The 16,477-nt window shown below is 43.6% G+C and overlaps 1 protein-coding gene across 1 annotated transcript in view; it reads left to right on the top strand.

Moving 5' to 3' along the window:
• Positions 1-5,008, top strand: part of LOC310799231 (protein TMEPAI-like) — a gene marked incomplete at both ends in the record, with an annotated part of 39,721 nt that extends 34,713 nt beyond the window's left edge. Inside the window, 4 exons of the mRNA XM_083661805.1 lie at positions 1,463-1,602; positions 3,489-3,542; positions 3,703-4,058; positions 4,684-5,008. Of these exons, the coding sequence (XP_083517931.1) occupies positions 1,463-1,602; positions 3,489-3,542; positions 3,703-4,058; positions 4,684-5,008 (875 nt within the window). The remainder of the gene's footprint in view (positions 1-1,462; positions 1,603-3,488; positions 3,543-3,702; positions 4,059-4,683) is intronic.
• Positions 5,009-16,477: the final 11,469 nt, after the last annotated feature.

Below are 16,477 nucleotides of genomic sequence, written 5' to 3'. Positions count from 1 at the left end.
GTTGACTAAATCTACGGCAGATTTAGTTGACTAAAATGTTAAAGTGTTAAAGTGTAATGCATTATTTTAATACTCTAGAATTTCCAAACTCATTGGAAAGATTTATTAATCTGTTATTATGAAATAGTATTATTAAGGTTTGAACGTGCAACACACACAGATTTAACTGTTTAACTTCTTCTTCCTCTCTTCTGATTGGATCTCTTTCGAATTCGTCCCTAACTAACATTTTCGTTTAGTTTTTATTCATTGACGAAAATGTCAATAGATTTCCTCTTACTTTTTGTCATCACAACTTTGTTTTTGTTTAGATAACAATCTAGTTTTTGTCAGTGAGAAAGGGTCATTTTAGTCTAGTTTTAGTCAAAGAAATGAACACTGGTGTAAAACTGGGTGTAATAACTGAGTCACTGCTCTGAGAAAGAGGGAGCCATTTGTTGACAGTAATTATACCAACATATAATTATTTATTACTTACTCAGGTTCACACGCTGTCTACACATCATCACAGAATTATGTCAAAACACCTGCACATGTACATTTATGGCCATGGAACTTGTACTTTTAAGATGTGTATTCTTGTGTAAACCTAATAAAAACTACCACAGTTACCAGCCAGCAGTCCCTAATATTTACATTTGAACAAAGTATAACATAACTTCCATTATTCTGAGATTCGTCATCTAACCCAGTGGTTCCCAACCTTTTTGGTCTTATGTACCCATTGAGCTGTTCTGCCATGCCAAAGTACCCCCTCACTCATGTGTGTCGATGATTTTCTGAAATTTGTTTTATTAAAATGATATTAAACTTTTAGTAGGCCTCTCTAACACATCTGATTATTAAATGAAAATCATTTGAATTACCCCCTTTAATACAATTCTAACTGTTTTCAATTGGAAAAAGTCGTCAGTTTTACTAAGCTGGGCCTATGAAATTACTTGGAATGATGTTTTAATCATTTTGTAAATAAATTGTAATCCCCAATCTTTCCAAGTACCCCCTGCAAGCTGCTCAAGTACCCCTAGGTACACGTACCCCTGGTTGGGAAACACTGATCTAACCTACGACCTACGGTTTAGTTCAATAATTCGTTTGAGAATGTGTTTAGTTTAGTGTTTAGTAGTTAGTTTAGTTTAGTAGTTTAGTTTAGTTTAGTAGTTTAGCCTATATACTGTATATTTCTGTTGTTTGTGTCTTCTCCTCATCCACCCGTTGTGCTATGTGAATTGAGCCTCGCCTTCTCTGGCACAACTTGGTAGATCTCAGGCTCAGTAGGCTATTTTATATGATGATCTCTGTTGGGTTTTGATGGTTTGAATTCTCAGGCCAGTTGAGATGAGAACTCGATCCACGGTTTTGAATCATAGGCTACAAGCCTGGTTTGGACGTGTTTCTCAGTTGTTGTCCCTCTGTGGTATGAAGTGGTATTAACATGTGTGGTCTCTCTCCCTGCCTGCAGCCCAGCTGGAGTTCGTGCAGATCCTGGTGATCGTGGTGGTGATGATGGTGATGGTGGTGGTGATCACCTGCCTGCTAAACCACTACCGCCTGTCAGCCAGACACGCCCCCGCCCGCAACACACACCTGCCCCTGGCCAACGTAAGTCCCGCCCACCTAGCAGACACGCCCCCCGCCCGCAACACACACCTGCCCCTGGCCAACGTAAGTCCCGCCCACCTAGCAGACACGCCCCCCGCCCGCAACACACACCTGCCCCTGGCCAACGTAAGTTCCGCCCATCCAGCAGACACGCCCCCCGCCCGCAACACACACCTGCCCCCTGGCCAACGCAAGTCCCGCCCACCCAACAGACACGCCCCCACCCGCAACACACACCTGCCCCCTGGCCAACGCAAGTCCCGCCCACCCAACAGACACGCCCCCACCCGCAACACACACCTGCCCCTGGCCAACGTAAGTCCCGCCCACCCAACAGACACGCCCCCGCCCGCAACACACACCTGCCCCCTGGCCAACGCAAGTCCCGCCCACCCAGCAGACACGCCCCCCGCCCGCAACACACACCTGCCCCCTGGCCAACGTAAGTGCCGCCCACCCAGCAGACACGCCCCCGCCCGCAACACACACCTGCCCCTGGCCAATGCAAAAGTAATTATTTACAAAAGAAAATGCTTTTCAGGCCATTAGGAGCAAAAGTAATGTGGTCGTCTTCATTGTAGTATAACTGCCTAGTAAGTAAATTATGGAGATTGGTTATGGTTGAAAGGGGGATCCATAATTAAGGAAGAGAAATAGACAGGGTTCCTAGACAAGTCTTGAAAGTCTGGAAAGGTATTACAATTGAATTTGATAATTTCCAGGTCTTGAATAGTTTGGGAAATTGACAAAAAAGATGTCTGGAAAAGTGTGTGAAATGTTCAGGTCCGATTACACACATAATCCTAAAGCAGAGCCACTTTGAGACCACAGTTTGTGTTGACGTGAAGAATAATGTTCAGATAGAGGGATGATCTTATGACCCAGCCGCTGTGTCAGTCAACATGCATTATATCCTGCACCAAAATCACCTCCAGTCAAAAACATAGGGCCTGCCTGGAAAAAAGATGGAATTCTTTTTTCATCAACATTTTTTATTGAAGAAAATAATTTTAAACCCTGACAGTCATCTCACATATATCTGTAGCTGTGAAGAACAATCTTCATCTACAGCACACTATATGGTGATATGACCTAGTTAGAAGAGGTGAGATGTCTCTGCATAAATCATATTGAACATGGACAAGTCTGGGCTGTTTGAATAGAGGGCAGACAGAGACAGGTAGTGTGTGGGACAAAAGTCCTGGCTGTGTGAATAGAGGACAGAGACAGGTAGTGTGTGGGACAAAAGTCCTGGCTTTTTGAATAGAGGACAGAGACAGGTAGTGTGTGGGACAAAAGTCCTGGCTGTTTGAATAGAGGACAGAGACAGGTAGTGTGTGGGACAAAAGCTACCCATGGGGTCTTAAAGGTATTGAAAAAGCATTGAATCTTATATTCTCAAAATAAGCCCTTAAAAAATATAGAATTTCATTTACAAACTATTGAATTTCGTTTACAAAGGTCTAACATTTTTAAATATGTATTTGGAAGGAACAGAAATCGTTTTTTATTTTATTTTATTTTATTTTTTGGAAAATATCAATGCGCATATCAAACGGTGCTGTCTTCTGAGAGCAGCGAGTGTGCATCTCAAACAAGCCTTTTGCTGAAGCTACGTTAGCCTCGTGGCTAATGTTAGCTTTCAGTTAGGTTTTGACAGTTTGCTAATGCAAACAGACTTATCTGCACAGTTCACGAGGGGAGTCTGGCTGCAGACCTCCACTGTGTCAGGCCAGCTCCATGCTCATGTCTCTTCTTCACTTATTTTGAAATCTCTCTCTCTCTCCTCCCCCCCTCTCTCTCCTCCCTCTCTCCCTCTTTCTTTCTCTCTCCTCTCTCTCCCCCCTCTCTCTCCTCTCTCTCCTCCCTCTCTTCCTCTTTCTCAGGAGGGAAGCCTGTGGTCTTCTGAAGGTCCCGGGACAAATGGCAGCCTGAATGAGGTGAGATACCAACATTCACCTGCTATCCTCAAAGGAGAATAGCTTGACATTTGATTTAACCAACATGAAATGAAATGCCAGACCGGTAGAGTTTCCCTATTCACACATTTCCGTCAAACTATGACACAGCAGTCATTTTGATCTCTCCTGTCCCCCACAGCACCAGGTGTACACGGCCCGCCCCCCCGACCGAGGCGTCCCCCCCTCCTACCTGCAGCAGCACCCCCAGACCCACCCTCACCCCCTGTCCCCGTCGCAGCGCTTCCAGTCCGGCTACGCCCCGACCCGCTTCCAGCCCACCTACCCCTACCTGCCGCAGAGCCTGATCGACCTCCCGCCCACCATCTCCCTGTCGGACGGGGAGGAGCCCCCGCCCTACCAGGGCCCCTGCACCCTGCAGCTCAGAGACCCCGAGCAGCAGCTGGAGCTGAACCGCGAGTCGGTCAGAGCTCCGCCCAACCGGACCGTGTTCGACTCCCACCTCCTCCACCCCACAAACTCCTGTCTGCAAGCCGGGTAAGGACACTGAGGGGAGGGGCTGTCCATGTAGGCTACTTCATTGGTTAATAAGCTAATAAGAAATTGCTGTGGAAAAGTTGAAGGGTTGAGCAACATTGCCCATATGCAGCCAATACTGTGTACTATTATTGGTATAGCTTCTTGGCACTACAGCTAGCAACATTCAGCTGGTTAAGCGTGGAATCTGCTAGGTAAATAGTGTAACACACACACACACACACACGCACACGCACACGCGCACACACACACACACACACACACACACATAGAAAGTAAAAATCAAGGATGGTTCATTTACCGTAAATGCACATTCAATTACACAACACAGCGGGTACTAATAGCGACACTTAAAGTCCGGTCCGGATTGATTTGTAGTTGTGGTCCGGAGTTTGAGAAGACCCACTTAAGCCATTTTGTTGAATTTGTTAATTTTGAAGATACAGTGGAGCATGTGAAGACAACGTCAGCAACTGCCTGATTATCACCTTAGTATTATAAACATGCAATTCAATGAAGTAACACTATTTTAATATTGCCATTGTAAGGACTTGTCAATGCCTAACCCCTGGTTGTTCTCGTCCTCTTGTTCTTGTGCTCCTAGCCTGCAGGCCCCTCCCCCTAGCCTGCAGGCCCCTCCTCCGAGCGCCCATGCAGGCGTCAGTGTGCTGGAGGCCCAGGAGGCGTGGTCCAGGCAGCAGAAGCGGCGGTCCGGTGTGGAGGCGGCGCCCCCTGCCTACAGCGAGGTGATCGGACACTTCTACCACCCTGCGTCGCTGACCCCCGGCCTCAGCCACACCCACACCCACACCCAGCAGACTGTATCGTCCCCGCCCTCGCTCATACACGGCCTGCTCCGGCCCCCGCCGCAGCAGCAGCACCAGGGCAGCGTGGACAACCGGAACGCCAGGAATACTAAGGAGAAATCCCACAAGCCACGGCAGGTGTGACAGAGTTGGCCTCCCACTTCCTGTAAGCCCTGCTTCCCCCTTTCCTAGCCGACGGGAAAACCTGGATCATGACCACTAGCCCGTGGGGAATGTCCGTCAAATCGTCACTAGCCAATTAGGGTTCAAATCACCCTTCATGTTGGAAGGTAAGATTGGACGTTGGAAAAGCTGTCCCCTTCTCTGCTTTCAAGAGCTGCTTCACTTTAGCCGGAGGCTGAATTAGCCGCTCAAAAAAGCTGATGTGGGCAGTTTTGGCAATTTCCCAATCTGGTGGTTCAGGCTAGGATGAAGCAGCAGCGCTGTGGGGTGAGAACATCGGAGAAAACCCCAGGAGAACATCTGGTACTTCCTGTTTCACAGCTTCCTACTTCCTGTCTGAGGAGCACTTCCAATGAACCGATGATGTCAGAGCAGGAGGGGAGAGGTTGGAAACACCCCGCCGTCTCCTTCCTACTCTATCAGACTGACCTCACAACTACCCTTATTATAAATATTTACTTGTTTGTTTCTATTGTTCATTGTTTTGTTTGTCTTTTTCGCGCTTACGAAAAAAAATCCTATCCAGGCGAACGCCGAAATGTTCCAATCTTCTATCCAGGTATTGGGATTTCTTTTGTTTTCTAGTGATAATCCCCCTCGCTGCTTTGACTGATGGCAAAGTGCAGGCCTGTGTGGTTCCATTATAGTTCTGCTTCTAGTAACGTCTCATTAGTTTGAAAGAGAACGTTGGAGTGAGAGTCTGCGCCAAAAAAACACGCCTGCTTGGGTCGAAGGCAGTTTTGTTTTGCAGTTACGTCTCCACACACTCCACTGTGTTTGATCCACATTTCAGGGCTGCACAGTCGGACACTGGCAATGACTCCTGCACCCGGCTTTAGCTGTATCACTGGAGCACGTTAGCATGTTAGCACGTTAAAAATGCTATCCATTAGCCTGTTTCCAGATAGAGTTTAGCTTTAGTTATTGTTATCTTACGCTAGCTTGCCAGTTAGCTTGCCGCTAAAATTCACGTGAGTTAAAATGTCTGCCTCGTATCGACTAACCGGTGCAGGAGTTGTTGCTAGAATACTTTTTGAGTTTGTAGAGAGTTAGCCTACCTTTTCTAAAAAAAAGTTTGCACAAGCTTCAAAACTGTTTGCCACACAGAAAGAAAAAAGAACAGAAAATCTGCAATATCGTTGATAAGAGAGAGGACAGAGAAAGTCGTGGTATTTTTCTAAACTTGATGGAGTCTAAAGTAAAGATGTGTGTGTTTTTTTATATGTTGTTTAGTTCTAGAAGAAAAGATCGGTAATCTGTTGGGGTGCCAACTTCCACATGTTTAACATTTTGCTGCATACATGTTGGCATGTATATATACGGTATATACATACACATGTAGGCGAACTTAAAAAAGCACGAATTTATACTTATTTATATGATTGCTGAAAAAATTGCACTATTTTTTTAGTATGTGCAGATGGAACGTGTGAGAGACTTTTATTGTGAAGGAGCTCTGTCTATGTGGATGTGAACAGAATAAGTGAGAGAGTCCTGGAACTTGTACCATGGTGTGTGTGTTTCCAGGGGGACTTACCAGAGGGACGGACCACCACAGTGCACAGTAGCCAGTATCATGACAACATATCAAAGGGAGACACCGACTTAGATGATTCAGCCCAACAGGCTCGGACCCAACCGTTACTATACCATTGATAAAAAAGAAAGAAAAGAAAATGGTTTATGCAAATGTCCGAGTCCTGCGAGCCAATCAAAAGTCAGGAGTCACCCCGAGGGCGCAATCAGAAACTCTCCTCGTAGCTCTCTCTCTCATCGCATTGGCTGAATTGTTGGCCAATCCCACACCAACACAGCTAAGCTCTCTGATTTGTCAAAGCTGTAACTTTGGCAAACTGCCTTGTCCAAACAAGCCAATCACGTACGGGTTTGCTCGCGTTAATCACACACTGAATGCTGCCTGAATTGACGACTAATCAAGACGGTGTGTTGAAAAAATGTAACAGTCGAACTGAGTCAGCTTGAAATTGAGTTTGAGCCTTTGTTTTTTGAATGTTGAATATTTGTGAAGAGAGAGAGAGAGAGAGCGAGAGACCTTACAAGGCAGCCAGGTAGTGTGTAACTAAAGTAAACAGCCCGCAGTGTGTGATACTGTGCACTGCTTCTCCTGCCTTCTACACACACACACACATGCACACATGCACACACAGCCCTCTGGTAAGATCCCCTCTCGTGCAGGCATCTCTTAGCACTTTACTGCAGCAGGCAGGGGCAATAATCTTCTGTCAACTGCCGCTGACCAACCTGTCTGGGTTCATGTGTCCAGACCTTCAGAGACACTCTTTTAAAAGATGGGAAGAGTTGTGCTCCGACACGTCGTATATCCTCTTTGGGAAACGAGACAATCAGGACCTCATTTACCTGAAGTAATCCATCGTTCAGTAGTCTGAAAACCCCAATTATCCTCTCGCTGAAACAAAGACCTACACTGTCTTTTAAAGTGACGCAATTGATTTGTTTCCGCGTGTGCCATCAGTTATATTGTAAGATTATATGATCATAGCTTCTGTTTTCCCACGGTTGGATATCTCATTCTGGAGCAGAACTCTTTGTGTGTTGAACGCAGCGCGAGACGGGTTGTCGCAAACTAGACACACAGAAGTGTTGAAAAGTGACACGCGTGTTAATAGCAACTCGTCTTGTGTCATCTGTTTTCAAGAGTGCGCAGATGAAGATCAAATGGATATTGACTCACTGATGTAGAGGGTGAGGACATGAATAGCATCCCAGTTACCATTCATTGAAAACAGTTGAATTGGCGTGTCAGGCCCTTTAGTGTCCAGTCTTTATGCAACAGCACCCTCCACAGGGATAAAAACCAAACTGCACCCAAACAACTCCAGAGGCTGAGAATACAGCTTGGTGGCCGGAGGACAGGAGAGAGTTAAAAGGCCAAAAAGGAATTACAGGGATGCAAACTAGTCACAAACTTTAGGATCCCCAAAATAGTTGAATGAGTTCTCTTTTGTGTCTGCCCTGGTATCTGTTACCTTCTTCACTCTCCACGAGTTTGCATCCCTGAATGATTTCATAATCGGATATGGTGAATCTTAAATGGCTCCGTTTTTGTTTTCTTCCTCAAATGAATCACAGGTGTTACACAACAGATCTGCTTTTAAACTCTTAACATATTTTCCACATCTGTCTAAACAGAGAGAAACTTGTTTAAAGAGGCGTGGAAAATTTTCGAGAATTAGGTCATAACTAGCTTCTCTTCAGATTATGTGTTTTTGAAATTGTAAAAGACCATGGGAGCATTTTAACATCGCGAGGCAGCTAGATCCGCGAGAACGAGATCACGATCCATCTAGTCTGATCTATTGGTTTAAATCCGAACCACCAATGGTTCAAACCAATCAGCACTCGCGGAAGGAAGGAGGAGGCGGTCCTAAGTGGTTGAAGCTAGCCCGTGATAGACGGTGAGAGACACATGGTTCATCCAATCAACAACAACAAAAATCCAAGATCGAGTTCCCAGATGATTCTGTGAAACAAACCATCTGGCAGCATCACTCAGGTTAGGCACATTTCTTTCAAGTAAAAACACCAAAATCAGCAGCTAACGATATGAGATCGTTACTTTTCTGTTGTGTCGATCAACTCCTGTGGTCAATTTAATGGGAGGAAGCAAAAAAAAGGACGCGACTAATCAGAAGTCAGTACTTTTCCCATGTTGTTTGCTCTCTCCTCTATTCCCGTGCCATGTGGCCATGTTTACACGTTGTTTGCTCTCTCTCCTCTATTCCCGTGCCATGTGGCCATGTTTACATTTTGCATTCAAAGACAAGCACTTGAATCAAAACTCCTGATATGAAGTTCTTAATCTCTTTGACCCAAAGCAGCTGAAGGAGTAACGATCGAATGAATCAAAGTAGTCTGAATCACCTTGAAGGAGATGGTGTCCCGGTCCGAACGCAACAGTCTCTAGCTAACCTCTCCAGTCTCTTGATTCCATGTCCAGAGAGTTCAAAGGGTCAAGAGACGGAGCTCTGGGTGTTGTATTTGGACCGGGCACCGTTCCTGCTGCGTGCGGTTTGGTTCCCTGTAGGAGGGTTTAGCAGCGGGTATGAAGGAGGCTGGACGGGCCCCTGAACAGGGCTTGACACTAGAAAACAATCATCACAACACAAATAAGCCCACAGTGGGTTACACTGTGACAAACCAGTGCTGCCGGACAATACCAACAGACAGGAGGAGGTGGAGGTTGACCCTTTCGAGGCTCACTGGAGACGTTCACCTACACACACACACACACACACACACACACACACATAGCAGACTAAACAACATACATGAACATATATTAACACAGTTTTTGTTATTGTGGTCCACACAAGATAGGGAAAACACAGACATACATACACACACACACACACACACACACACACACACACACACACACACACACACACAGGTGCCTCCAGAGTCGGTTCCTTCCTTCCTCTTCCTGCCTGAACAAACTCTTCCTCTTCCCTAGAGATGCCTGCAGTCCAATGACAGAGCTCCTTTCATATCAGCCCCGCTGCCATTGGCTGGTAGTCTTTTCGGTCTCCAAGGAAAACGTCCATTGTTTATTATTGTTGCTATGACGTACAAGTGTGCCTGCCTGCACTGAGACGGGCAAATTGTGAGTGGCTTGTTTGGGCTGTCAATCATCCCAGGCCACGCCTCCTTACTGTCTCAGATGATGATGATGATGCTGATTGGATGATGATGATGATGATGATGGTGGTGATGATGAGATTGATGTGAAGATAGATAGATATTCTTTGTTTTTATAGCGATGAGCGTTGCAATACACCTACTATTTGCCTTTTTTATAATGTTAGTCATATTTTAACGTAGTGCGATAAATGTACATTTTTTTATTGTTATTGTTTATTCTCTTGAGGAAAAACTTCCAGTCTATCTGTCAGTAAAATGCTTTTTAGTGCAATGAGCTCCTCAAACACTATTATTATTGTATCCTTTTGACACTTGAACAACTGAAATCAGCCCCGGCCCAGTTCATTTGATACATAGCTCAGAAACAGACGGAGGAGGGAAGTGTCTGTGAAGCAAACGGTTTCCTGCTTTAGTTTTTGGCTCATTGTGCTCTGCTCGCTCTGCTCTTCAAATCAGCGCCCCCTGTCTGCCTGGCGCCTTTCCGCTGACAATGTTGAAGAAAACAGACAAGAAGACACTCTTTCGTTTGCACCGCACGCAGTATAGATATACATAGAGGCTCACTTATCCTCCACGACAATAACTGCTTATTTGTGTATTAAAACAGTTTATTTTAATTTATATTGGATGGTTAAAGTGTTACTGGGTTTGTTACGTTGTTATTTTCTATTTGTTGAGAACAGATGGTTTATTGTTGTCACAGAACATGGTATGACACATTTCAGTTAGCCTTCGATTTAAAATGAATAAAGGTTTTATAAATATGAGTTGGTGTCTTTTGTCTTTTTGTTCACAGTATTTCACTTAGGTGCAATGTTCAGGGGCGCTTAACTTTAGGGGTAAACCCACCACAGTCTTTTAGGGTGTATATATATATATATATATATATATATATATATATATATATATATATATATATATATATATATATATATATATATATATATATATATATATATATATATATATCGTGTATATATATATATATATATATATATATATATATATATATATATATATATATATATATATATATATATATATGTATATATATATTCATACATCAATGGCGGCAGGCTACCACACAGAGTGCTGGCACCACCATCAGGAGCAATTTGGGGTTCAGTATCTTGCCCAAGGACATTTCAACATGCAGAGGAGGTGGGGATCGAACCACCGACCTGATTAGTGAACGAGTCCGACCCACTGTACCTGCTGAACACAGCTGCCCTTAGGAGACATTATTTTACACAGTTTTACTTTTCAGTACATTTCGATTTTACTTTTTATTTTATAATAATAATAATAATAATTATTATTATTATTATTAATAATAATAATGTGGAACTGGGTTAGATTTAGTGTCAGAGACCCATATAGTTGTGATTTTAATTTGTATGCTTGGCTAACGGATTCATAATGGAAAAATCTGTTTTATCTGACATAAACCAAATTAAATGGGTATTTTGTTAGCTACTGTACATACAGGTTTATCTGGGATAATTTCACTTGATCAAGCAGGGCAGGCCCTCAGTAAGTGACAGTATGGCTCCCTCTCGTGGTCTCTTGGGGGGCCACAAGTGTTTTCCAGTGTTGCCAGCTAGGTCTCTCGCGAGATCCACGAGATTTTTTCTTTTTTACGAAACCAGTGACGTCACGAAACATGGCGGCCGGGTGTCTGTAAACTCCAGTGACCGGAGTTGTTTTCCTTTCTAAAGTCTAGTTTACATGTTTAATGAGGCAGCAGAAGACGAATGTGTGTGTGGATAACTCTATGAATGGAGCTGGCACCCTTCTTTTACCTCAGACTGTTCTCCTGGTAGCCAGTAACAGAGCTTTTTGAGTTAGCATAGCTAGCTAGCTGCTAACACAGACAGATAGGGACGGAGCTAGCTTAAGCAGCGTACAATGTCTAAAGTGAAAGCCCAGAGGCTGAGAGCGGTGGTGGAGCAGAGACTGACTGCGGCTGTGGAAGAGATATGTGGGCTGTTTGAGAGAACGATAGCAGAGTACGAGGAGGAAGCCTCTCATTTAAAACAGCAGAATGACCGACAGCGAAAGCTGCTGGACGCCGTTTTAAACCCTGAAGTCTGCTTAGACAGAGCAGGTTGGTGATGTTTATATTTCACATTACGCAAACAGTTTATTTTGTAACTGACTGCAAAGGTAGTTGGCATTATTGATCTCATTAAATGCAGCGTTGCCAGATACAGCCAGAGATGGGAAGTAAATCAGTACAAATATTTTGTTACTGTAAGCAGGATTTTCAGGTATCTGTACTCTACTGAGTATTCATTTTTCTGGCAACGTTTTACTTTTACCGTTTTCAAAACAGGCTAGTTTTAATGCACAAAAACGATGTATCGTTCTTTGTCTCTCTTGTCTCTTTATGTGCACCTTTTTTTGTGGAAAAACCATATTACACAAATATTAATCAAAGTATAGTCTTTATACATCTTAAAACATGTTGGAGGAGATCTAGCCCCACTATGACTCTTCCGGGTATGATGTCATCATCGTCTACCCTACAAGAGTCCCGTATCCTTACATAGACTTGCCTGCGACTCTTGCTCAAAAGCTGTCTAAATCAGCGATATGCACGTATTTACAAGTGCCACAGAAACATTTCAAAGCCACCTACTCAAGAAGAAGGGTTCATTGCTTCTCAACGGCGGGATTAGAAAGCTCAACGCTGCTCATAAATTTATCTTTTCATCAGAAGTCTGTGCTGGTGATATTATTTTTTACCGAGCTTTCGACCAGAGTGGCGCTGTTGAGCGCTGTGGCGGCTGGGAGTTCTAACCCGGAAAATGGTTACTATCCTCTTTAATGTGTATATTTCTGTATTTCAGTCTTGCCTCCAGACGTCCAGCAGCTGCTGGTCAGTGAAGGAGAGGTCATCCCTGAGCAGCAGGACTGGAGGTCCAGTCTGCACCAGGAGGACCCAGAGCTCCCACACATTAAAGAGGAACAGCAGGAACTCTGGACCAGTCAGGAAGGAGAGCAGCTTCAAGGCCTGGAGGAAGCCGGTATCACCCAGTTCCCATTCACTCTCTACACTGCCCCCGTGACGAGTGAATATGATGAAGAGAAACCTCAGTCCTCGCAGTTTCATCAAAGCCAAACTGAGGAGAACAGAGAGGCAGAGCCACTAGCCAGCAGCTCAACTCAACAGATGCAAACAGAAGCTGGTGGGGAGGACTGTGGAGTATCGGAACCAGCCAGGAATTTAGATCTATCTAGTCATTTACAACCACTTAGTGACGACAAGATTTCAGACTCTTCTGACCTTGAGACTGAAGACCGTGGTGATGATTGGATGGAAACAAGTGAACCTCAGTCAGCTTTAGACTCACAGAACATCAGTGAAGTTCTTGGCAATGGGAAGAAACAGTTTAATAATTGCGTAATTTGTGGTGACAGTTGTTTTGGCGGTAAAGGAAATTTGAAGATGCACATGAGAGTCCACACAAGAGAGAACTCATTTAATTGCCCAGTCTGCGGTAAAATGTTTAGTCAACTTGAAAACATTCAACAACACATGATGGTCCACTCTGTCCAGGTGAAGAGTGAAGATGAAGAGAAACCTCAACACATGATGGTCCACTCTGTCCAGGTGAAGAGTGAAGATGAAGAGAACCCTCAGTCACACAATGACGTCTTTATTAGTCATGAGAGATCTTGGCCTTGGGGGCCGGCGGCGCAACGTTTTAGTTGCCCAGACTGCGCTAAAGATTTTGGTCGTAGGGAACACTTGAATAGACACATGAGAATCCACACTGGTGAGAAACCATTTAGGTGCTTGTACTGTGCCAAAAGTTTTAATCGTAAGGACTACTTGAAGGCACACATGAGAGTCCACACTAGGGATGGCGAAAGTGATTTTTTTCTCCTGACAGACAACTGACACTCATTAACCGATCATTAACCGTTAACCGACGAGATTAAAATGTACTATTTATAGCCTAATCCATTGGTTCCCAAACTGTGGTGGCTCCGCCTCGTGGTCTGCCAGATATATATATACGTATATTTTTTTCTTTTGACAGTTTTTACATATACACTTCCCTCCCCCTCCTCCGCTGGTCCAAACCATTAGGCAGGTGAGATGTCGGCCCTCATCTGAAACAACCATAGTCTGAAATACACCAGTAGATTGTCGTGCTATGGGGGGCTGCACCACTATGATGGCACAACATAGTGGTAAGCAGTTAATCAATACTTAGCCTACAAGTGGATCTGGCTCTGAATGCGTCTAAAGTGCGCATATCATGGGCTCTATCTTCCCCCTGGCCTTAGGCGCTAAACTGGCGTTAAACGCAAACAGCACGCGTTGCGCCTGACTCGGGAAGATAGCATCATGTTTTTACGCCTCGAAATGCGCTTTACGCTGAAGAGGTGTGGCGCAGTGCCAGAATAGGCCAGAATGGGCGTTTCGGCCTTAAATACCAGCCTAACGCTATCTTCCCAACTTGCGTTAATTTTGCGGTTAACGCTTTTCAAAACCAGGCCTTATTCACTCCCCTACCAAGCCACACACAGACACACGTGCATTTCTCCCAGTAGCCTATGCATTGAGGCTTACTACATTTTTACAAGAAAAAGGAACCAAATCAGCCTAAGTAGGCTAAGTGGTAGATAGAAATAATATTTATGTTAACACAACATGCAATTCTAGAACATTTAAATATTGGACAAAATAAAACATAAAAATCAAAACACAACCCTATGTGAAACATAACATGTAATCCAGGTGGCAAATATATCCGTCGCAAATACAATGTGGTATAGAGGAGTGACAACCGTAACACGGTTGTACTGTGATGTCTACCCCAACAAGACTTAGCTTACTTGACACATAGTTTTTCAACAAAAACACATTTATGCCATGACTTTACATAATGTATATTTATGTCGCATCATTTAGCCTGTGCTGTGATGTGCAGGAGCAGCAGGTAGACTACAAGTTATAAAACAGCCTGCCCTGAATGAGCCGAGTGGGGGTGCTTGTTCACTATTGTGAAAGTTATGTGTTTACAACATAAAGATCATGGAATTGGATGGTATCAGGAATGTCACGGATAGTTAATCTTCTATATTGTACAGGGAGACCATCAGCCCTGCTGAACAGATCTGTATTTGCCTGGCTGTAGGTTGAATCATTTTATTCAGGCTATGATCTGTGATGCGCTGAGATATCCAAATCGGCATGAAGAGATGACAGCATGCAGCCGCAACCGGACTGGATCGAGTGGATCGGAGCTTGGAAAGGAAGAATGTCATTGCTTTACTGCAGTTCACCAATGGCCACAGTTGTGAATAATTCTACGCTTAAAAGGCGTGGGTAAATAGTTAACGCCGGCTTTAGCGCCGAGGACAAATTAGGGAATGCGCCTGACCACACCCACTAATAGCGCTGCGCCAGGCCTTAAATTAGCGTTTAAGGCCAGGGGGAAGATGGAGCCCATCATGTCTATCATTTGGCGATGCAGTAGCTCTGTACTCACCCTGATAGACAGTCCATCTCCTGTTGTGAAAACGTTTGTAAAAAGAAATATGAGATTCCACAATTTCTCTGAATGGGCATACCATGATAGTGATATTGCAACAATATTTTAGGGATGACTGCTTTTGCTTTCACGAAATATTTACACAATGAGGTTTTTGATAAATAATCAACAGTAATGTGGATATGACTAAGGGCAAATAATAGAACAGTTAGAATCGTCTGGTAAGTTCAGAAAATGACATCACTTTACTGTATTGGAGCCTTTACATAGAAAATGACATCACTTTACTGTATTGGAGCCTTTACATTTTAAAACCAGCAAAAGACAACACTTATCGGCATAAGTGTTGTCTTTTTCTGTTAAAATTACGATATTATGATCTCCAAAATCGAAGACAATATCTAGTCACGATACCGATATGATATTGATATATTGCCCAGCCCTATAAACCCTATAGTTGCAGTGTTTGTGGGAGACATTTTTACCAGCATTCAGAAAATAGGGGTGTCCGAAAGAAAAAAAAAGATTCATGTCATAATCGGAATTCTTATCTTCCATGATTCTGTATCGATTCACAACTTCCAAGAATCAAATTTTGTTAACTTAGTTCCCTTGAAGTCACTGAGAACTGAGAAATACTAAGTTTTTATTTGTGCAAGTTTAGCATGAATGTTACCTTTTGTCTTAGGTTTGCCTTTGTGTGTACTGTGTTTACATTATTGCAATCAGTTGATACAACTTTTTCCAAATATAAAAACTACATCTTATACATTTGATTCTGCTTTCATGCTATAATTTGCTACTGTAGCCTGGTAACCAGCCCCAATTAATCCTTCATTCTCTCAGTTTCAGGTAGGGGTGGGACAAAGAAATCGATATCGATACTTCCTCTTGCGATACATTATCGATAAGACTGGTGCCATATTGTGACATTTTTTGCATTCTTTTTTTTCTGTAAAGTAAATTTACACAGATTGAAAAGATTTCAGTGAGGCATTTTGTATCCTTCCTTTGTGGACAAATGTCAGTGTGTGTTAAAGAGGCACTATGCAGGTTGCACTTTGTTGTACATTGTTTCATGTGAACTCTGAATAAATACATAATTTCTGTTTTTCTTAGGGGTATTTTTCCCTCTTCAGTTACACAGATATCGTGATGTATCGTACATGAAATTTCTTGCAATGCAATTATCACAGAATCGCTGTATAGTGATACCATCGTTATCGAGGGCGAGGGC

Source organism: Poromitra crassiceps, assembly GCF_964638095.1.
Source record: "Poromitra crassiceps genome assembly, chromosome: 27".
NCBI classification, from domain to species: domain Eukaryota; kingdom Metazoa; phylum Chordata; class Actinopteri; order Beryciformes; family Melamphaidae; genus Poromitra; species Poromitra crassiceps.
The sequence above is the reverse complement of the archived record's forward strand: the minus strand, read 5'-3'. Positions and strand labels throughout refer to the sequence as shown.